Source organism: Marmota flaviventris, chromosome 2, assembly GCF_047511675.1.
Source record: "Marmota flaviventris isolate mMarFla1 chromosome 2, mMarFla1.hap1, whole genome shotgun sequence".
Lineage (NCBI taxonomy): Eukaryota > Metazoa > Chordata > Mammalia > Rodentia > Sciuridae > Marmota > Marmota flaviventris.
In genome coordinates this window covers 191,646,024-191,668,432 of record NC_092499.1, presented here as the reverse complement: position 1 = coordinate 191,668,432, position 22,409 = coordinate 191,646,024, and the positions used below count along the sequence as shown (strand labels likewise).

The 22,409-nt window shown below is 47.9% G+C and overlaps 1 protein-coding gene across 1 annotated transcript in view; it reads left to right on the top strand.

Moving 5' to 3' along the window:
* Cass4 (Cas scaffold protein family member 4) overlaps nt 1-22,409 on the top strand; it is a 36,185-nt gene that overhangs the window by 918 nt on the left and 12,858 nt on the right. Inside the window, exons 2-3 of the mRNA XM_071608981.1 lie at nt 16,196-16,618; nt 22,238-22,339. Coding sequence (XP_071465082.1) covers nt 16,196-16,618; nt 22,238-22,339 — 525 coding nt within the window. The remainder of the gene's footprint in view (nt 1-16,195; nt 16,619-22,237; nt 22,340-22,409) is intronic.

The following is a 22,409-nucleotide window of genomic DNA, read 5'->3' as shown; positions in this document are numbered from 1 at the left end:
CCTTTTAACATGTTAAGTAGAACAGGAAAATAAGAAATGAAACAATTACTAAGTGGGGAATACTAAACGTGGTGTATATTCTTGCCATAATAATAACGTCAGTAGGGAAATTGGTGGCTGAGTAGCTTGTGATACCCTCTTAAATACATTCTGCGTAAATATCTAAGCTTCTGAAGAATTTTGTCTTCAACTATTGACTTTGAATTTTCAAAGTGTTGGGAAAATGGGGGTGGGGTGCAATTCAGTAGACCCCTACGTGTCCTTCCCCAGATTCCTCAGTTCCCGGCACTCTGTCTTACTTGTGTGCATCTATTTGTATATATGTAGACATAGGCACAGACTTTGTTGTTGTCACTGTTAAACCATTTGAAAATATGTGGCAGATATAACAGCGCTTCACTTCAAAAGACCTGCCGTGTCTCCTCAGAGCAAGGTCATTCTGCAGAACCACACACCATCTTCCCACCTAGGCACATGTCACCTCGATTGCTTAATGCCATTTGGATAGTCAGTCCACATTCACATTTTCCAAAACTATTCTTTTTTTCTTTTTTCTTTTTTTGGATCTTGTTGGTTTGTGTGTTCATTTGTTTTTTTTTTCCACCCCACAATTTATTCTGGGATTACACCTTATATTTGGGTCTCAGTTTTCCTTAAATCTAGAATTATCTGCTACCTGCTTTTTCAGAACATCAACATTTTTTCCGAATAGCCTAGATTTTGATGACTTAGATTTCTTTTTATTTATGTGCCACTTATTCTACCTAAATAATATATAGGGCACTTTAAATTTGTAAATAACACACATCTGTGCAGATAACGGAACGGGTATTCCCAGCATGCCTGTGGAATCCGCTGCTCATATTATGCAGGTGAGAAGAGCTAGCCCTTTACCCATCACCCATACACCAGGCCCTGCTGAGTCTCAACTTATGTTTTCTTATGTCCTCACAGCCTTTCCATTAAGCAGAGAAACTATTCTTATCCCCGTGTCATGGATAAGGAAACAGCTCAGTTGCCTTGCCTGAGGACCTCTAGCTCCAGGGACACTGCCAGCATCGAGCGAGGCAGACTGCACCTCAGGTTCTGGTCCTGAGCCAGCTCCCTGCATTCTGACCCTTAGACTCAGGGTCAGCCAACTTTCCCTGCAAAAAAGCCAGATCACATTCCTTGCTTTGCGAGTCACATACAATCTCTGTTGCATAGTTTTCTTTGTTTTTATAGTGCTTTTAAAACCATAAAATCATTGTAAACCCAGGCATCCACTGCCTAGATTTAGAGGCCAGGCCAGTTTGCCAACCCAAGTCATCTTGGTCGTGTAGGCAACTTTCCCAGTTACATTGCAATGAGCAATGACTTGGTCTTCGCTTCCTAGTACTGAGACACCCCAGTTTCCTCAGATCCTTGGGTATCCCTATCAACACACATGTGAGACAATACACTTTTTTCTTAGCCTTTTTTTTTTTAACACAGGTAGGAGAGGTGAACAACCATCCAGCTTCTTGCCTTTTACGACTAACAGTGAAAAATAAACATAATATTAGCAAATAGTACAGTTGCAGCCAAGAGAGATCCTTACGCACAGCACAGTGGTAAATCTGACGTCCCACCATTGGCTTATCAGGTTCTAGTCAGCTGGCTGCATTTGCAAATTCACTCAAGAAACACTAGAAAGTTACTTCTAAAATACAAGGTGATGTAGGAGGACCACAAGTCTGAGGATAGCCTTCGAGGTTTAGCAAGACCTTGTCGCAAAATAAAGTAAAGCTAAAAAAAAATAATAAATAAGCTGAGGATGCAGGTCAGTGCAGGGCACTTGCACAGCATGTGCAAAGCCCTGGGTTCTATCCCTAGCGCCACCAAAAAAAAAAAAAAAAAAAAAAAGAAGAGCATAAGTTTTTATCATACTTTTATACATGAGTCCTTGTTTTTAAATTTTTGGTGGTTTAAAAACTGCCTCATTTATGAAAATGGAGTTTGCATGCACTTTGCTGATTGAGTCCCACTTGTCCCAAACTGTGTGTGTGTGTGTGTGTATGTGTGTATGTGTGTTGTGCAGCTTGTGCCTGCTCACCATCAGAGGCAATGTGAAGTTAGCAACTTTGTACGCAGTTCCTTTTTCCCCCAGAACATTTTTTTTCACTCGGGTAAATATCCAGGGCTTGAAGTAGCACAACCAAGTCAAATAGGCATTGACATATGTTATCTGCGGCTTTCTGAGAATTTCTGAAATTCCATTCTGCTTTGAACCTCCTTTCCGCAGTGTTTTCCCCACAGTCCGTACTTTCTCTTTTGTAAAGACAGCTGTGTGCTCGCTGCCTTGAGGGCAGTTTTCAAACGTGGGCTTTGTTCACATGAGTGAAGAACTAATGGTCCAACATTTATCTCTAAGAACATTTAGATGTGCTTAACATTTTGGATTCTGCCTCAGTGAAAGAGCAGGTATCCTTTGATCCTTTTTTCATCTTAGCTCTGATTGAATGGTTTTAGACCCACTTCAGGAAGATCAAAGCAAAGACTTAGAATTAAAAAGAGAGACAGAGAGAGAGAGACTTCAGCAGCCTCTGGGTTGGTTCAGGTGCGGCAAAGTATGAGGGCCTCGAGGACCCGGCAGGGACTTTGGCTTGCCCAGTGCTTCCAGCAAGAAAGCTTAGCAAGGCTTCGTTTGTGAGTGCAGAGCCTCCAACACTGGGTTCTGGGTGGTGATCAAGATATTTCAAACCCAGTCTGTCAAAGAGGGCCAGTGGGATTGTGCGCAGGCCTGGCCCACAGGCCCTGGAGACCCACTCCCACCCACTCTCCCACTTCGGTTCCTTCCCCAACTCCCCTGCTGAGCCCTGCCTGTCCTCACCAACCATGCTGATCACGTGGGTCCTCTCCTCCGGCATAAGCCCACCCTAAGGTAGGAGGCCTCTGGACTTGCCTATTCAATCTACTCTCTAGTGCCTACAGCAGGGCCTGCACACAGTAGGTGCTCAGAAGATGTTCCGTGGTGGTGTGTGAATGAACAGGAGGTCACAGGGCATGTAGTTGTAGCCCTTGTGACGCAGCCCCACCACAAGGACAGAACTGAGGAGAGGACCAGCACTTCCTAGTTGCCACATCTGGGAACAGAGGCCATCCCAGACTCTCAGCTCTCCAACCCCTCTCTGGCCCCAGCTTGACACCACTCAGCCTTGACTCAAGAACTGACCTCCACCTTCTCCCACGGTCAGGCATTGCTTTACACTTGCACCACTGGATTAAAGTCAAGGTCACAAGGACCCATGGCCTCCCTCCAGCCTTGCCAGAACTTCATCCTTCACCCATCTCACAAGGCAAAACAGCCCCATGCAATACCCAGCTTGAGAACGGCTCACCACCACCCACTGCTCAGCCGCTCACCAGCACGTAGTGGGGCTTTGGGGCTCTGGGTGACAAAGACAGGGCTGACTCTGCCTTGGAGTAAGAACAACAGATAGCCAGTAAATAGACACAATGATACCTGGGTGCAGGGTCACCTGCTATAAAAAGAACAACACAGGGTGATCAGATAGAAGTGAAAGTCACAGAGGGCTACTGTGGAGACCCTAAATGACAGGAAGAGCTTTCCAGACCAAGGGAGCAGCAGGTGCAAAGGCCCTGAGGAAACAGATTCAGCAGAATATCCATAAAAAGGCAGAGGGCTGGAGCCGCAGAGACAAGAGGGAAGTGGTCGGAAATGAGATGGGGGGTGAGCAGAATCCCACGGGGCCCAGCTTGCTGTGTCACAGCTTTGAAGTGCGTTCTAATTGCGAAGGAAGCCACTGGCCCACTTAAGGCAGGAGATGACACAGGGTGGCTCCTGTTTTTGAAGATTGCTCCGGCTGCCAGGCAACAGACTGTAGGTGGGCAAGGGCCGGAGGCAGGAGGTAAACTGAGAGGCTCAGTGGTGGGCAGTTTCATTTTTCCATTTTGGACAGAGCCACACCATTCCCAGTGGGCATAGAGAAGAATCCTTTGCTCTACCTTTTGTAAAAATAAAAATGTTCGTGTCTGAGACTCTCCCGGCCTGTGAGCAGAAGGAAGAGCAACAGCTTGTACTTAACTACTCACGTCGCGAACTATTTAGAGAGTCCATGCGTCTTCCACTCATTCAGTAAACACTGAGTGCCTACTGTGTGCCAGGCACTGTTCTGCCACCCAGGACAAAAGTATCTGGTCCGCCTTTCTCAATGTTTAATGAACTGTTATAGTTAATTTTTAAAATGCACTGCGTGATTAGTATTCACAGCACGGTTTTTAATCACCTTCCTTCTCTGAACATTGTGTTTCCTACGGAACATGCTTTTAAAATTGAGGGGGGAAAAGCTAAATAGAAAGTCACCACTGACCCCTCAGCTTAAGTCCACCGGTGGCCAACTATTCAAGGAGAGCGGCCACGTGATGATGGAATGGGGAAGAGACCATAGGGACACACACCATGATCATTTTGGAACTGCGATGACTAAGGGAGGAAATGACAAGGACCTGGAGGGGAAATAACTTAAAAAGGGGGGAAGGTGGAGGGTGGTGAAAAGATGCTGCTACGAGTGAGATTAGACTCCAACATAATTTGCAGAAAGGGGAACTCAATTTTTTAGGAAACATTTCCAAACATGTATTGCTCATGAACCATTTGCTCAGAGGAAGAGGAGTCCTGTACACACACCCACGAGAAGCAGAGTGACACCGAGAAGAATGCAGTGGCCTCCTGCCCCGGGGACAGCAGCCCAGCTCTGGCATGCAAGGCTGCACCCTCGGAATCCCTGGAGTCACGCCTGTGGACAGGAAATGAGTGAAGGGTGAAGTTCTGCTCTTTTCCTTTGAAGTGTTGCTTCTCCTTAGGGTCAAGAGCAGCTTTTGTTTGTCCACATCCATTGCGGACAGCCAGCAGTCTGTCCTTCACGGGAACAAAAGTGAGGGAAGAGACTCAAAGCAGTGCCTCTCCCTTGGAGATGTCTGCTGTCCAGTTAACAAGTAAAAAGGGCTTTGTGGAATGTTTGCTTTGGGTTCAGAACTTAAAACTCATCCCAGTTGAAAGGAGAATTAAAACCTGAGTCAGTTACTAATGAACACTCCAGAGTGCTCACTAACTCAGAGGTGTTTCCCAGAGTGAGGGGATCAACAGTCAATGAGGAACAGCAGCGCCAGTAATGTGACCCTCTGACTTTTCTCTGTTGGGGTGGGTTGATCTGTGGCCCCTTATTGACAACAAAAGGAATGCATTCAGGGAGCCGTCCTGAATTCACACCAACAGAGTGAGAGATGAAGAGCTTCCCACCTTCCTGTCATCTCTAAAACAACAAGCCACAGGAGGTTGCTAGACCTGCCACACTTGGGAATCAGACTCCAACCCAGTTTTCTCCTAATTGAAGTGGGCATAATTGCTCATGGCCATTCAGATAATAGAGCTCCTGCCTCCTTACCTGTTTTTTTTTTTTTTTTTTTTTGGTGGTGGTGGTGCTGGGGATTGAACCCACGGCTGTGGGCATGCCAGGCAAGCACTCTGCCAACTGAACCACATCCCCAGCCCCCTGTCCTCTCTCTTTACTGTCAAAAAAAAGAAATAGGAAAGGAAAAGAAATCAGAATGCAAAATCACCTCTGTGCTTTTCCTTGTAACCCCTTGATGATGGCTTTCATCATCTAAGAGGCAAGAGGAAGAGAAGCTGTGCAAACTGCAGGTTTTGCAGCAGGACAGGAACCTGGGCTCACCCTGTGAAGTCATCTCCCTATCAGATGAAGAACTCGAGGCTGAGAGAAGTTCTCAGTCTCTTGCTCTCCTCCCTCCATGAGCTGCTCATGAGCTAAGGAAGAATCCTTGACACTTACTTTGACCCACATTCCCTTGAACCCTCAGTTCCCCAAACCAAACGTCTTAAGTCTTACAATTACTTGGGGATGCACCTGCAAGGAGTGGACTTGGAGGTGGCGGTGGAGAGGAAGGCTTTGAATAAACCCAGCAGGGTCTCTACAGAATGCAGTCCGTGTGATGTGGGCCCAGCTCAGGCCACACCCAAGAAAACCAACTCCCCCACGGCCTGGGAGACCTTTACTGTTACCTCATTTCAATCCTGAGCGAAGACCAAGGGAACCTGGTCACCGGTTCCCCCAGCACACCTTCTCAGCAGGTGCCTAATAAATAACTTCCGGGTCAGGGCAGTTCTGCAAGCGCGGTTTAGCCAGGTTCTCACGAGAAGGGGGATGTGTACTGGAGCCCAGGTCCTGGGCCAGACACCGACCTACTGTAAGCCACAGCGCTCAGGCATCAGGGAAGAAAATGTTTCATTTCCACTCGTGGTTTTGGAATTTTTTTCTGACCAGGACCTCTTCCTCAAAGTCCCATTAGTAGGTAGTGGCTTCTCCACTTATGGAAGTCCCTGTGATATGTGGCTTTTGCATCTGAACTGTGAGGAAGAATTCAAGGCTGGATAGATCAGAGTTCCCTGCTACTGTAGAGAAACAGTTGAAGTTTGTTCACAGAAGGCGCCATTTCCCAGGCATTGGGAAAACAAGTCTCCTGCCTTTTCCGCCCTTTCCCTCCTCACATCCAGTGCATCAGGTTTATTTCCCCCTTTGTCCCTGTGTGGATGGAAAATCCAGCAACTACGGCTCTTTGCATCTAGCTGGATGGGAGGGAGCCCAGGAGAATGTCACAGGCTCACCCTATGCACCTGGCCCCTCCGTGGCTGCTGTCAGCTCAGAGCAACTGGCAAGAACAGCTGCTGTGCACCGTTCACGCACATGCCTTGTAGGGCCCAGAGCTCCTGCACTCTGCACACACCACTGCAGAGAGATTTCCTTCCCCAAGTGATCACTGCTGGAGTTTTCCAGGGTCTGGAGTAATCACCTCTGAAAAGCATTTCTTCAGAGGATCAAGATGAAGGAGAATGTGAGTACACGGTTGTCCCCCACATCCTTTTCCTGCAACCGTTGATTGCTGGGGACTCTGAGTCACCTGCTTAAAGGGTCCTTAATTGGTTGGCACTAAAGATATTTTTCAAGTAACTCTCATTCTTTGGAAGCTGTTGAGTGTCAAGTTTTGAAGCAAAAAAAAAAAAAAAAGAGAGAGAGAGAGAGAATCTATATTTTGAATCTATATTTTGTTAATTTTTTTTAAAGCTTCAATGTTATTTTGTATCTAAAAGTAGCTGGGGAAAGAGTTTCAATATCACATTTCCGTTAAAGGGCTGTAGATCGTTTTCAGCACATTTTGGAACTATTCATTCAAGCACTTTCTGCTTTATCAAAAGCAGAACTGAGACCCTGTGTCCCTAGCCTGTTTGGCAAATCAATAGCGCTCACAGGGGAAGGCAGAGCTTTTCCTCAGCACTCTCCTTTGACGACTTGGCTACATCTTTTGTTACAACAGCTCCCTCATGTTGCAGGATGCTGCAAGAAGTTACTTAGCTGTCACCTCATTTTAAAAGTTCCAAATATTTTGATAATGAGATGCCGATGGTGGAGCAAAGCTGTCGGGACAGCATAGCTCTGTGACCTCGTTCTCTCACCACATTAGACGAGTCGCAGGGAAATCACTGAAAATGGTTGTAAATTCTAGGGGCAAGTTCTGGTTATGAAATAAACCATTTGGTTATTTTAAGTGACTCTCGGTTCCCCATAGCTCATGGAATTTTACTTTTAAGTGGAAATGTTGATATGAAAAAGCCACTGAAGTTCACCATGGAAGATAAAAGTTAAGAAGCAGCTCTGCTCTTGGACAGTAACGTCCAAAGGAAGTGATTAAAGGGGAGGAAAGGAGGAAGAAGGGACAAAGGGAAGACAGGAATCAGATGGAGAAGATGAGGGAGGGGAAAGGAGAAAAAATCAATGACAGGTGGGGCGAGAGAAGACAGGGGGCTTTGGATAATGTTCCCCTTCCAAAAGTAGGTCTCCAGGAGGGGAAGGTAGGTAGAAGGTTGTCCTCAGTGGAGTCCCCAGGTCACATGCATATAGCACAGAGCAATGCACATGCTAACTGGCCTTGGGTAACATGTTTTGCTGTGGGAACCCCTCTCGCCCTCCCAGATCTTTATGCAGGAGACCCAAATTGCTCTATAGCTGGCTGGAGAGGGCACAGGAGGGCCGGGGAGGTGAGGTCCGTAAGCATCTGCCATTGCTTAGGGACTCATCCAATGCCTAGAAAGAGCAGCCTAGAAAATTCTCCCAGCCCAAACTTGCTTCTGAGGGTCTTCATGCCCCTACAGGTAGACCCCATCTGATTTAGCAGGGAGTCATTTGCTGCCTTCTCTGTGTCCCCTGGCTCTGTCTCCAATTCCCCAGTTGCTGGGGAGAGGCAAACACTCAAAATCCACTGGTTCTCAAGAACCGTTCAAACACTTCCAGCATCTTCCAAGCCATGCGTGGTGCAGGTCCGCAGACGGACACGCTGTGCGTTGTGTGATCCACTAGTCCCCCAGCAGTTGAGGAAGAGTTCCCCATATGGGAGACATCTTCCTCTGCGAAAATCAAACTACTTTTGGCCAAGACCAACAGGGAGCCAAGATTTTTCTCTGTCACCTGTGGGAGCAGGAAGCTGAGAAGGTAACCAGAAGCAGCTGCTTCAGTTCCAGTGCAGGAGTCATGCTCTCCCAACAGAGGAGACTCCTTCTGAAAAACTCAATCTTTACGTTCAAATAGCAGAACATCTAGACATGACTCAAAAAATTCAAGCTATGCAAGTGAACACGGACCAAAAGCATTGTCCTCTAATCCCAAAATCTCTAGCTCTCCAGACTGCTGTTGCCCTGTGCAGAGGGAAGCCCAGGACTTCTGTAACCTTCCATAATGTCACTGTACTTGCAGGGGGACAAAGGGGGACATGGCACACGCATAGTCTCTCATCTCACTCTTTCTCAAAAGTTTACTCCTGTACTTTGGAGGTCATTCTATCCCAGCTTGTCACCTCTATCTAGCTCTTCCTAGCAGCTCTATCACGTTCCATTATACAAATGTACCATTTTGTCAGCTCCCCGCCCTCCTGTGAGGAGGTACTTTTTGTCTTTCATTCATCCAGTATCCATTGAGATGCGCATACCATTGGTGAGGTTTGCAGACTTGAAGGGCAGACTCCAGAGTCAAAACTGCCTGTGCTGCTATCTTGAATCTGACCCTCCTTACTTTAGATGACTTATTTACCCTTTCTGTGCTACAGCTTTCTCGCCTATTTAGTGAGATGTTAGGTAACACTACCTGCTTCACGGGATTGAAGATATTGAGTGAAATAATCAGTGCAGGTTACTTATCACAGTGCCTAGCACATGGTTGGAAGCTGGGAGCGAGCCTCATTGGCGAGGTCTTCACTACACAATAGACAAGAAAATGAACACAGTTCCTGAGGAAGCGGTGGAACAGACACAAATGTGTATCTATAACGGTAAAGAGAATTTCCCCCCTTTTTGGTTAAGTATAGGAAAGTAACATTGGCTGGCACACACAGTTGTAAGAACTTTGTGTGGCTGTGGGAGGTTTGCAAGTGGGGACCTGGCCGCATCATCTTGGCATGTTTCACCTCTCCACCCCCCCAACCCCCACCCCCGTCTCTCCTGAGGTCACCTCACAGAAATCACACCACGGCAGTGTCACACAGGTATCCAGCTTTTCCCCTGGACTCGTCCTTCCTCCTGTCTTTCTTCTCTTTTTGGAGAAGTAGATGGGGAAAAAAGGTGGGAGGGGGTTTTTCTTATGCCCTTGGAAACTTTTTTCTTCTCATTCAACACAACGTGCTCTTAAAACATGGTGAAAAACAAATATTCACAAGCCAAAGCCTCTGCTTTGATCCTTCCTGGCCTGTCTTCATGTTTACATAATATGAAATATTTCCAAGTAACCCAAAGGACCTTGTCTCTGAGGATGATCAGAGAGCTTCCCCACCCGCCTTGGCTCCCTCGTAAAGATAAGAAATAGACCATGTCCCTGATCTCAGAGGAAAAGCTCCTTCATCCATGGAACTTCTTCTAGGACTCCAGCAATTCACATCCCCAACCCCCACCAACACATACACCAAAGGATTTGTAATATTTACAGGGTAAAATCTTTTTTTAAAAAAAAAAACATGGCCCTCAGAGGGGGAGAATGAAGAAGTCCATCACCTTCCCTTAAAACTAAGAATTCTTGAAAATAAGTCATGGGATCTGTGAGAAGGAAGCTGAAATAGTAAACAGGAACATGTTTCAAAGAAGTGTTGTGTAAAGAGGAAAAAAATGAAAACCTTCCCATTGACCTTGGAGGCTACATCTTTGTACAAAGCCAGGGCCAAAAGCCACTGGCCTCTCAGGGCTTCTTACACATTTAACACCATCAGCTCTTTGGGGTACTCACTACCCACTGCTGCCAGTGGTGACCTCATCACGTGATTTATCCTTCCAAGGAAACATGACGTTCTGGGGCTATTTGGATGGAAATTATGTCATGACCTCCGCTCTTCATTCCTTAGCTACTAACTTTTTTTTTTTTTTTTTTGAGACAGAGTCTAACTATTTTGCCCAGGCTTATCTTGAACCCTTGGGAAGGAAGCAGCATAGGGGGACAGAGCCTCCAGCTGTGGGACGCTGAGCACAGGCTTGGCACCCCAGCAGGGGGCTTTGGAAGTGTCCTGTTATGAGCTGAAATGCTCAGGCCCTCTGGCTATTGACTTCTGGTTTGCAAGAGAAGGAGAGTACGGCCTCTAAGACCACAGCAGTGAGCTGGATTTGGTGGCACAGTGCTTTACTTGGCCCCAGTAGTGATGTTTTGAAATCTGCCAATGCATGCCACAGTCTCCACCACTCCCACATGTCTACCACCTGGCAGACCTGATGTAAATATTTCTCTACATCCCCTATGGTCATTTGAGTTTGCTGCTCCTGTCTATGGAGATTCTTAAACAGGACCCTTCTAGATTTATATGCATCTAGTTTAAGAGTTAGCAGATTAGAGTAGAAAACAGACTTGGGCTTGGCGAGGAGGCTGTCTGGAAAAATGCCTATAGTAGGCTCCAGAGTTAGACAGACCTGGCGAATCCCTGCTCTGCTGGCTGCTGCTGTGTGCCCTTGTGCCAGTTGCTTAACATCTCCTAGTCTCAGTTGCCACAGTGAAGCCAACAGAGCAAAGGTGTCCAGCCCTCCCTCTCCCAGCTCTGACAGTTTCTGCAGCTCTGTCCCTTCAATAAGTGGAAGGGATGGAAACAGAAGGTGAAGATCTTGGTGGATGTGTGGGCAGTCGCTAAGGGGATGGTGCCCACTGCCTGGCCAGGGGGTTTCCAGCCCAGGACCAGGGATGATGGAGAGGTGTAATTGAAGCTGCACAGGTGGCTTTTCCTCGCACTCCTGCAAGCTGGTTCTGCTGAGAACTGTGACTCTTCGTGTCACTGCAGGAAACAGAAAAAATGCGGATGTCAGGTCTCTGCTTCTTGCCTTCCTGGTGTCCCTCCTTCTCAGGCTGCTTCAAGTCTGCCCCAGGCTGCTGCAGCCCTTCACCTGCGGCTTTGGAGCAGCCTTGGCCCACACACGCCCCGCCCACCTGCTTGGAGCTGCTGATGCTGGCCGAGAAGCCCCTCTCTGGCTGCCTACTTGCTGGTGCCACCCAGCAACCAAACACGAAAGGCAGCCACTGCAGAGAGTAAGGCCCCGATCCTTGGGCATCTCTCTCCTGGCAGCCTGCTCACTTTTCAGTTCCTCCAACTCCCCTGCTCACACCCCACCCTCTCGCCCCAGTCATCCCAGGGTTCTCTTCCTCTGGTCTAACTGACCCCCTCCTTCATCTAACTCCTACTCACCTCCTAGAAGCTTCCAGAGCCACTCTCGCAGGGAAACTTTCCCTAAGCCCTCGCCCACCTCCACTTCCCAACCTCAGTCACAGTCATTCACAACTTCCTGTATTTTCTTTCCATTACTCTTAAGAGAAGTAAAAACTCATATTAAATTTTGTGAAGACAGTATGGGAATTCCCTCTCTTCCTACCCCAAAGCCTACGTACAAGACCTGAGATCAGGAACGGTCCGGCTCACCACAGCCTCTCCAGAGCATCTGGCAGAAACGGACGTCCACGCCTACAATCTTGGTGACTGACCGAGTGACTGAGTGATTGAGTGAACGCCAAGCTTCCCAGATTCCCCGGAACTGGCTAAGATCGCACCTGCCTCTGTGTACTAAGTGAGGATTGGCACACTGCATCCTGGAACCCCTGAGATCCCCTGTAGTCGTCATCCTGATTCTTCACCTTTGATGCCCAAGCCCTTCCTCCTTTTTCCTTGAACGCTTATTGGTTTTCCTTCCCCTCTCCCGGCTGTTGTATGAGTGTGGGGAAAATGTCCTTTTTGAAAATCAATTAAGAATGTTTCTTCCATTGTATTCTAAATGCCTGTGCACCCACAAGGATCAAACATATAAATATATGTCCTCTTAAATATGTGTGCAAATGTTTCCACCTTGACAGGCTATGGATGAATGAATACCTTGTGAATTGACCTTAGCCACTGTTGTGATGATTATCCCCAGGGCACCTCACCGTGGCTAGATGCAGTGTGCCAATCCACACTCAGCAAAGAGAGGAAAACACCATCTCAGCCGGGACTGGGCAATCCTGGAAGCCAGGCACTTGCCCATTCATTCACTCGGTCACCAAGATTCTGGGTATGGAGCATCCTTAGCTATGGCCATCAGGTGTTTCCGTCTGTGGTCTGTGATGAGCTCAGCACAGTGCCAGGAGCCCTGTGCACTGACAGTGCATGTGTGCTGCTGCTGGTATCCACAGGATGCGAGCCTGGCTGGCTCCTGCTGGATCATATCCCCAGTGCCAGAAGCTCAGCATTGAGCTTGGAGGCACCAGTCATGCAAAGACCTGGTGGAAGAGTGTTCTGGGCTGATGTGCAGCAGGGGAAAGGTCCTGCAGTGGCAGCATTCTAGAAAGGTCAGAAAACAACGTGGCTGGAAGGAAATCAGTCAGGGAGGAGCGGGGGGGCCAGGCTGGTCAAGCCACACAAAGGAGATTAAGTTTTGCTCTAAGCAATTAGAGGTTTCTAAATAAGAGAGCAACATGATTGATTTACATGTCTGAAATAGCATTCTAACTAGGATCTGGAGGAAGGATTGGAAGAGGAAGGGGCAAGAATGGATGTGAAGAGACCAATTACAGTTCAGGTGGCCTTGCACAAGTCATTAGATCTCAGTTTCCTCATGCATAAAATGGGGATAAGAGAGGACATGCCTGAGGCTTCTGCAAGTTCTTGATAGAATGAATCAGTGCACCCAACAGACCATAGGTGTCCTTCCTCCATGGCTCACCATTTCTCTCCTTTCCAGGCAAGGAACTCCCCACATAATTCTCACGGAGTTCCATTCCTCTTTTGTAACAGACTTTGATGGTTTTGGCAATTAAAATTCTGAGACATTATTAATTAGCTGCTTGAGCTGTTCAGAGACACTCCCTGACAATTAAAAGGACATGTCATATAGAAGAGGCTCATGTCATGGCAACATATTTAGGGTTTCCTGTTGCTGAGAGCTCACTTTCTTTGAAGACGTGGTCTGCGGCCCCCAAGACAGCAGGCTATCAGCAGGAAAGACACCATATCTCAATAATAAGACTGCTGCTGTCCACCTTGAGCAGCTGTGGGTGCCTGGGAGGGTGGGTGGCCATAAAAGCCCATTGTTCTCTGGAAGAACTCCCTGCCATTCAGCAGGGCAAACCCACCAGGGAGTGTCTGCCTGCCTGGACCCTGCAGAGCAGCCACTCCAGTGCAACAGCTGCTCTGCCACAGCCCCGTTCTCGTTCTCGGTTCTCGTTTCTAGACAATTGTAAACAATTTTTGGAGCAGGGGCTCCTTCTCTTCAGACTCTTTGAATGTATTTTATGGAAATTGGGATGACTGGTTAAAAAGTAGGTTGCTATTTTTCTTTTCCTTCTTAATGTAGACAGTTAAAGTATAATTGTCAAAAAGGTAAAATTATGCCAGGTCTGATGACATGCCACACCCAGCGACTTGAGAGGCTGAAGTAGGAGGTTCACGAGTTCAAAGGTGGCCCCAGCAACTTGGGGGAGGCCAGAAGCAACTTAGCAAGATCCTGTCTCAAAATAAAATATATTTAAAAAAAAGGCTGGGGATGGGGTTAGTGGTTAAGCACCCCTGAGTTCAATCCTGGTACAAAAAAAAAAAAAAAAAGGTAAAATCATGACCCTCTTGCAAATAGAAAATGAACTTGTGCTAAAGATTTTAATCAACTGACTAATTAATGAGGGAACCATTAAGATATTAAGACCAGGTTGTACATCCTTGAGGAGTTAAGTATTCATAGGTAATTTAATTAAGGATATTAGAATTTGATTGCAGAGCTATTTATAAAACTAAAGTCCTACAAGGTAAGAAAATGTAGCCTTTCAGATCATCTTTCCTTATGGGACAGAAATCATTTGCCTCTTTAACTGAAATCTACAAAGTAGCATGTAGCTTGACGACTCTGGACCTTTAGTCATAGATTCTGAACTCTGCTCCCTTACATGCATCCTCTCGGCTCCCCTCATGAGAGGAGCACCTCATTCATGGGAAACCACTCACAACACACTCAGGGCAGGGACTCGGTGTGCATGCTCCCTGGGCCTGGGGGCTGGTCTCTGGTTTCTGGATGTCTTGATGTTCATTGTTACTGAAAGTCGCCCCGGAGGGTGGGCAGAGAGTGGGTCAAAGAAAGCTTCCTTCCTCCCCTGCTCCAGGGGCTCTTCTGTTGGTGCTGTGGCTTTTGACCTCCTAAAGTCCTGAAGCTGGGGCATCACATCCCTCAGCCCTGTCCACCCATCAACTTGACAAGTTGCTGATGAACACCTCCTAGGTGCCGAACCCTGGGGGTGCAGCTGGAAATAAGGCAGGTGCAGAACTGCTGGCCTGGAGCTCATGTCCGGGAGTGCAGGCACTAAAGAAGATGGCACACTCAGTGAGTTAGACACAAATGTGATAAGTACAGACAGGGGAAGATAGTGTGCAAAAAAAAAAAAAAAAAGGGTTGGGGGAGAACTATGGGAAAACTAATAGTTTGGGGGAAGGTGTGAGAGAATCCATTTTCTGAGGAAGTGACATTTAGAAGGATGTGTGGGATTTCATTGAGTGACTGCAATAGAGGAACAGCATGTGTGAAGGACTCAGACCCTCAGGAAGAGTGGTGCTCATGGATGATCAGTGAGGAATCGAGACCCAGGAGGCTGGAAGTGTGCGCAGGCGCGAGCTCATACAGGTCTCGAAGGTTTGCAGACTTTTGGTTTTCATCCAAAGGGCACTGGGGAGCCACTGAAGAGTGGTAGAGATTTGTGTTTCTGAAAACCCACACTCTGGGAAGGGGCCCTATGTAGTGAATATTCAATAGATGTTTGTTGAGGTGTGGAGGGACACACGCTGACATGGAGAAGGGCAGTCAGTGTCTGGTGGCTCTAACTCAGTTCCCTGCTTTTCAGTTTAATCTTCCAGACCCTCTGGCCTCGGATAAGTGAAAAAGTTCTATCGTCCCTCTGTTAAAGATTTCTGGTCTACCAAGGAACAGGAGGAAATTTCCACAGTAGGAATGGCCTCTCACAATGCGTGTGTCCAGGGCTCTTTAGGAAGTTCTAGCTTTTTGTAAAAATGAGTTAAAGGGGAGCACCTTTAACTGGGAGGCCAGGGAGGCCACCCCTTCTGATTGCACAGAAGCTGCCCACTCATAGGAAGCTTCACGCACCGCTGCACCGAGCCTTCCATCTTCTTCAGTGTGGTCAGTCTTGGACAGCTGGCCAATCCCAGGCTGCGGAGGGTAGGAGTGACAAGAGAGTGGGGGTCTGGACCAAGCACACAACTCCTGAGTCACAGTGGGCTGCAGCAGATTTGGCAGTTTGAGTCTGTTTCCCAGACAGGTTAAGACACTCTCCAAATCTCCAAATTTCCTTGGCAATTTCAAACAAAGAGCTGATGCCCAGGTAGCCTGGGATGCAAGGCCAGAGCTTCCACAAATTTAAAAAGGGCCATGAGGTTGCATTAGGGCTACTTGGCCTGGTCTCAGGGTACACAAAACCTCCCCTGAGAGCATGGCATTTCACCTGAGACCTCAGGGATACAAAGACATAGGCTAGGCAAAGAACAGGAGCAGTAGCCTCTGGGGAGGAAGAAATGGGAGAAACTGAGCGTGCACCAGGTTCCTGTGGTGTTGGAGTAGCTGGCAATCGTAATAACAGTGGATTCTTTCTTTCTACTCCTCCAGACACTGTTGGCCAGGGCTCTTTATGACAACCATCCTGACTGCTCCGATGAGCTGGCCTTCTCCAGAGGAGACATCCTGACCATTCTGGAGCAAAATGTGCCGGAAAGCGAGGGCTGGTGGAAGTGTCGGCTGCATGGAAGGCAGGGCCTGGCCCCTGCCAACCGCCTCCAAATCCTCACAGAGGCCCCTGAGGATAGATCCTGTCCCCCATTCCCAGGAGGCTTGGAAAAAAACATCACCAACTCAGAGGAGACCTACCAGGTGCCCACAGTGCTGCCCACTCCACCCCCAGGCCCTGTCTATGAGCCGATGAAGAGCTGGGTGGAGGAGCCTCTGCCACCTGCTGCCCAAGTCTACGAGTTCCCTGACCCACCTCCCACCGCCAGAATCGTCTGTGAAAAGACTTTAAGCTTTCCAAAACAGGTAAGACTATTTCCAAATAAGAGAGATGAGTCAGGGGATGTGGGCTTCAGAGCCACTCAAGTCACCACTGTCTGTTCATCCAAGTGTGCCAAAGGGAACCTAGGTCATTGGTAATCATGACTGAGGAGCTGTGTGCTTGGCCCAGGACCCCACCCTTGTCACTCATACACTCCGCAGCCTGGGATTGGCCAGCTGCCCAAGACTGACCCCACTGCAGATGACGGAAGACTTAGTGCAGCAGTGCATGAAAGTGCTGTGGGCATTCATGGCCTGGGGGACAGCAGGGCATCACTGGGATCTCTAGTGGTAGTGATAGGTCTGGATTTCTGTCACATCCAAGTCAAGTGACCTACCACATTTAAAACGTGTATTCCCTTTCACCCGGAAATATTGCTTCTGGAATTGCTACAGGAGCACACGGGAAGGCAAATACTGGTAGGAACGAGGAGGCCCTGGCCTTCCAGAATCATTGGTATTAGGGAAAAAAATCCTAAATGTTAGTGTATGGGAAGATTAGTGAGTGCATTGCCACAGCAAACTACCTTGCAGTTGTTAAAAAAGAAAAAAAGATGAGTCACTTCTATAAGGTGTTATTAAATAAGTAAATAATATTATTAATAAGTAAATAATATGATCAAAGACCAGACAAATGATGCCTCGAAGACAGTATCCTGTGTCCATGTACATGTCTAAGATCTGTGCCCCATCTCTGCCCACATGTAGGAAGGACCCTGAAACACACAAGGAGGGCTGCCCTCAAGAGGTGGAATTGGCTAAGGAGAAAGTGAAGGAACTTTTACTTCTTTCCCACCTGTGTCCCCAGCACCTGGCACCAAGCCTCGAATGGAGTGTGTCCTCCATCAGTGTTTGATGAGCAAACAGATTAGGGGGTTAATTTGCATGTTCTATGGAACATGTATGACATCTGTAGCTTTTATAATATCAGCTTTTTAAAAGCAGAGGAAAAGGAGCACTTAGTAAAAGCCAAAAGAAAACTTTATTATAAAATAAAGAAAGGAATGTGAAGCCCAGCCTGGGTGAAGTGGAAGAGCAGAATGCATTTGCAGCATCCGATGGCCTTGGACACTTCCTGCCTGCCACGATGCTTGGCTTTCAGCTCAGATGACACATCCCACCTGACCTCAGCTCTGGCAGGGGTCTTGGCAAGGTCTGTGTCCTGGAAAAGGCCACTTTCCTGACCTGTGTGCCCAGGGGACCCCAGGAAGGTGCTGCGCTCCTCTCGGGCTTCCTCTGTATCAGCCTTCGATGCTGCCTGCAAATGAAAAGGGCTTGGTGCCTTCAAAGGTTTTGAATACTTCAGATTCTCTAACTTCCTGGGCTGCAAGGCGTAGGACCAGACAGTTGTTACTCAGAACAGCTGCCACACACAGGTGCTGACTCCAGACACTAGGAGGAAGCTGGCTGGGCCTTCATGGGGTGAGCACTACCTTGCTTTTCTGAAACAACTGGCTGTGTCTAGGCCTGGCCTCTCAGCAGCTGTCAAAACAGCTGAGACGGAGTGGGGCCTTGATGGTATTTCTTCTAAGGACAAGTGACACTGGGTGATATTGATTTGAAATTCTTTCCAAAACTAATGAAGAAAAAAAAAAATCAGGGGTCATTTTCCCCTCTCCCTAAAAGGAAAACAGATGCAAACCCACCTTCGGCCAAGCACCCTCTGCACCCAGCACAGTGCCTGGTGCTCCTCTATTAGGTGCTCCGGGAAACTTTTGCCAACTGAATGAAGTGACCCTACTCAATAGAATGCTTCAGAAATGTGACTCACTGCCACCTTGAAATTACATTCACGTAAAGGAAAAGACAAGTTACAAGTGAACTTTAACTCAGAGAGATGGTCAGGGCTGTAAGAGGGTTCCTTCCATGAATCTTGTCAACCATTTCCATAAAGCATGTCTCCATGCTCTTGCGGTGGTAAGGAGAAGCCGCAGCTACCCAGGGGAATTCAGGGCCTTTTTGCCACTGAGCAGGACTCAGCAGGTGGCCACAGAGAACCGCTGGGGAATTTTCCTGCTTTTTTTTTTTTTTTTTTTCCTTCTGTAGCTCCTTCCCTGTTTGTCCTGGCTGCATTCTTGCCCTTTTGTGTGTTCTCTGTCACCTAGTGGTCTGGCCCTCTGGCTCCCTTGGCTTCCTGTGCAGCCTGTCACTCAAGGACACTCAGAATATGACAGACCCCCTGTGTTTCTCTGTCCTCCTCTGGGTCAGGAGAGGTCAGAGGAGCATTTCTAAGGTCAGCTCCAGATGCACCGTGTGGTGATTCTAACTAACGTCACTTCCCCTCTGCTCTGCTTTTCTGCTCTGAAAAGGGTGGAACTAGCTAATCAGTTGAGAATGTTCCAGTCCACAGGAAAGGCACGCATCTCTCCCCTGCTCACATTACTGAGCCTTTAACCCTAAGTCTGAGGCTGCCCAGGAAATACATGTTGTTCCAAGTGGAAGCAGACGTTGGTAGAACCAGGCACTGGCTTCAAGCCATCTCCAGCGGAGAGATCACAGGCTTGGGCCACCACTTAGGCAAGTCATTTCATGGACTCAATTTGTACTTCTGTTGACCATCTCTAGATTCAGAGTGGCCCAAGGTTAAAATCCAAGGTGGTGGAAATTTGTCCCTATCCTCAAATTGTCCTAAGAGAGGCATCTACACATCAGAATCAGACATCCCCATAACTGGAAGAGATTTTTGAGGACCTTTGGATTAGATCAACTCTCCATTTTACAGATGAGAAAACTGATCCCAAGGAGGTGAAACTATCCATCCAACTCCTGCACCTGGGAACACAGAGCTAGCACTAAAGCTTCTTAGCTCTCTCCATGTTCTTCAGACTTCAGTGCCCCAAGGGCAGAGCCCTGTCCTCGCCATTCTCACCATCCTGTGATCTCCTTTCACCCGGCTGAGGCTGGAGCTACTCTTTCCATTTACCTCTTTGTTAAAGCTTCACCTTCAGGTCCTAAGGACGTAACTCAGTCACTAGGATCAACCAAGAAATGGAACAGAACCAGCACTCAGAAGCCCTGAGCCTTCTCCCTGCCACTTCCCCCAGGGTAACCACCATCCTAAGCTTTGCTTTACTTTTTGTTCCAACTTCCTTAATATAATATATAAGCCTGACTTAAAAAAAAAAAAAGAAGAAGAAGATATTTGATTTTGGTTGAAATTCCCAAAAGAGGGGACTCTTTGGTATTTCAGCAAAGGACCAGATTTCCTCATGAAATTGCTTTGAGACCCACTGGTTCCTGAACAGGAGTTCCTCCTGCCTCTCTAAGCCTCTCGAAACCAGGTTTCTCAGACATGTTCCCAAATTGCTATCTGGAACCTACATTTTCCAAGAAACACTGGGCATTTTTGAAGTGGCATCCTTCTATCTCAAATGTCATTTTTAGGAAAGTCCCTCCTCTGTGTGTGTGTATGTGTGTGTGTGCTCTTGCAAACATGTGTGACCCATGGCATCGGCCATATGAATAAAATGGGGCTTTTTTTTTAAGTCCTGGGGAACAACGGATACGGGAACTGCATTTGAAAAGGGTCTGTAGTGTGAGAGAGCAGGGGCTGCCGAATAAACAGAGCCAGGAGGGAGGAGGTACAGAAGTCGCTGTCAATAGTGAGGGATGCTCCCGTGTGGTCCCTGGGCTTGGACAGTGCATGGCCTCTCTTTCCTAGTGAGGATATTGGATCCCCAATGGGGACCATTGATGATTTGTCCTGGACCAAACAGCTTGAGACCACTGGAGACACAGCCAGGTTTATTAACTGAAATGAAGAAAACTGCAGAATGAGGACCCTGTGGGTATCTCACAGAGGAAAAGTTGGTCTAGTTATGGGCTCAGGGAAAGGTGGGATTTAGTGAAACAGAATCATGGCTGTTTCATATTAGGTTCAAAGGGCTTAGCCCCTTAGCACAGGAATTCTTTGGTAACCATAAAGTGGAGACAGAGGTAGAATGCTGGGGCTCCCCTTATCTGAAGCCCAGAACAACAGATTCTGCTTCTTGGGTATGTAACTCAGCCCTCCAAGCATGAGCAGGACACTTCTTTCTTTCTTTTTTTTTATCCTTTATTGATTTTATTTTATTATTATTATTTTGACACTTCTTTCTTAATAAAGGTACTTGAGAGCCAGTGCTTCCCAGAGCCCAGGATTGGAGAACCTCATTTTTTTGAGAGTAAGAAAGCAGTCATCACTCAAAGAAGGGGCTGTTTTGACACTTGGCACTACACTGTGTCCTTGGGAGAAGTGTGTCCTGTTAGTTGACGGCCGTTTCAGCTGCACTTGTGATTGCAGCCTGATGAAGGGCCGGGCAGGTGTTCATGTCCTGAGCTATCTTTTACCATCCCGTGCTATCCACATTCAAATTAGCATCAGCACTTAACATGTGCCACCCAGTGCGTGGTCCGAGGGACACTGTAATGAATGGAAGGACCTTTACCTGGTCCTCACAAGCTGCCTCCTCAGCCTGCATTGTCCTCCCTGTCTCCACATTTCATTCCTGACCACCCCTAGGATTCAAATGGGAAAGCCCATTACTCTGTGACAGATTTCTTGGGACCAGGGCAAGAGGTACATTCTCCTTCTCCTCTTTTCCGGCCCCATCTCACTTACCAACCTATGTCCTAGGTGTGTCTGGATCCTATTTATTTCCCCCTTAGGCCATAAGCCCCAGGCAGTGAGCATCTCCTACCCCATTTAAAAAAAAAATCTCCATTCCCAGGCCGCTCCCAGAAATGCTCTGATTCGAGAGGTCTGAGGTAGGAGCCCTGGCAACTGGAATACTTTAAATCTTGCCAGATGATTTGGATCTCAAGCTAGGGGTGTCATCTCGCACTCCATAGCACCCAGCTTTATGCTCAGGGTAGATAGCAGTCGGCTCTGAAGGACTAGTTGGAACCCAGAGTTCCCGTTAATAGGTATGGAATCGGTGGCAATGTTGAATCAGTGCTCCTAGGAAGATGAAATCTGATTGTCAGTCCTGCTCTGTGTAGGATGCAAGCCCGCTCCTTAACCTCCCTGCCGCTGTTGACCTTCCCCAGTCCTCCCTGCTGCCCACCCTCCATCCCTCTGTCACTTTCAACCACTCAGATTGCCAAGGTCTTTTCTGCTTCTACTCACATCAGCAAGTGCTGTCATCTGTGATTCCTACTCCCCCAGAGGCCCGACCTGAGGCCTATTTCCCCAGGACCTTGGGAGTCATTCATGGACACTCTGAAAGTCCCCTCTGCCCATGTGGCTGGGTGTATATGTGAGTTGCCCCATGTCAGAGGTCCAGCCCAGATCCCTAGAGAGCTTCAGGATCACTAGGTCCGTTTATTTCCACTGCACCAGAGATTTACCAGACGTGGGGCCCAAGATTCTGCATTCTAGCTGTTTCCCAGGGCAGGCAGCCTTGGTCCACCCCTTGAGGAAGCCTCTCCCCCACCAGGGGGCCACCCCCTCAGCACCCAGCTACTGCCAGTCTCCGGGATAAAGCATCTGCCACTTAGCAGTGCTAGGATGACACTCAACAGTGCCCACGAGCTGTCTTCTCTGTTTGGGAGATAACTTTGAACATGACCATGTGATCAGTTTAACATTTCCTTTCCCTTGACACCCTTCTTTTTCTCTCCAAGACCCTCTTTGTGCTTCCCAGACCTTCGAGGGCCTCGCTGCCAGCTCTGCCTTCCCAGGTGTACGACGTGCCCGTGCAGAGCCGGGTCCCCTCAGCCCTTAAGGTGAGCCTTGCGTCGTGGTGGCCCCACTCCCTGATCCCCCAGGCCTGAGCTGAGTGGGGTCTGGGCGTCT